Source organism: Myotis davidii, unplaced genomic scaffold (genome assembly GCF_000327345.1).
Source record: "Myotis davidii unplaced genomic scaffold, ASM32734v1 scaffold609, whole genome shotgun sequence".
NCBI classification, from domain to species: domain Eukaryota; kingdom Metazoa; phylum Chordata; class Mammalia; order Chiroptera; family Vespertilionidae; genus Myotis; species Myotis davidii.
In genome coordinates this window covers 1,059,592-1,060,066 of record NW_006300164.1, presented here as the reverse complement: position 1 = coordinate 1,060,066, position 475 = coordinate 1,059,592, and the positions used below count along the sequence as shown (strand labels likewise).

Below are 475 nucleotides of genomic sequence, written 5' to 3'. Positions count from 1 at the left end.
CCCTCCCCATCCCTCCTGCACCCCTGCTCACCCCTCCCCACTTCTCCCCACCCTTCCTCACTCCTCCCCACCCCTCTCCACCCCTCCTGCACCCCTGGTCACCCCTCCTCCTCCTCACCCCTCCCCACCCCTCACACACCCCTGGGGTGGCAGCCAGGGAGAGCACCCTCTAAGCCCCGCCCTCCCCGCAGGACCTGTGGATCCCCTACTTCACCATCACCACGGACATCTCAGCCTCTGCCATGCGGGTCCACACAGACGGTGAGCGCCTGCTCCCCGAGGGGGTCCCACAGAGAGGACCTTCCGCACACGGACGACAGGGTGGTGGGAATGACCAGGAGCCCAGAGTGGGTGGCCTGTGGGCGGCACGGAGGCCTCCGGGCAGCATGTCTGGAGTTGCTTGACCGTCTCGGGGTGGGGGAGGGCTGGCTGAGGCCTCGCACACCCGTATGGGGCCGGCACTCGGAAGGCGGGA

The 475-nt window shown here is 69.1% G+C and overlaps 1 protein-coding gene across 1 annotated transcript in view; it reads left to right on the top strand.

Annotated features, from left to right (window-relative positions):
* PNPLA7 (patatin like phospholipase domain containing 7) overlaps window positions 1-475 on the top strand; it is a 57,726-nt gene that overhangs the window by 54,513 nt on the left and 2,738 nt on the right. The window contains exon 25 of the mRNA XM_015572352.1: window positions 192-401. Coding sequence (XP_015427838.1) covers window positions 192-401 — 210 coding nt within the window. The remainder of the gene's footprint in view (window positions 1-191; window positions 402-475) is intronic.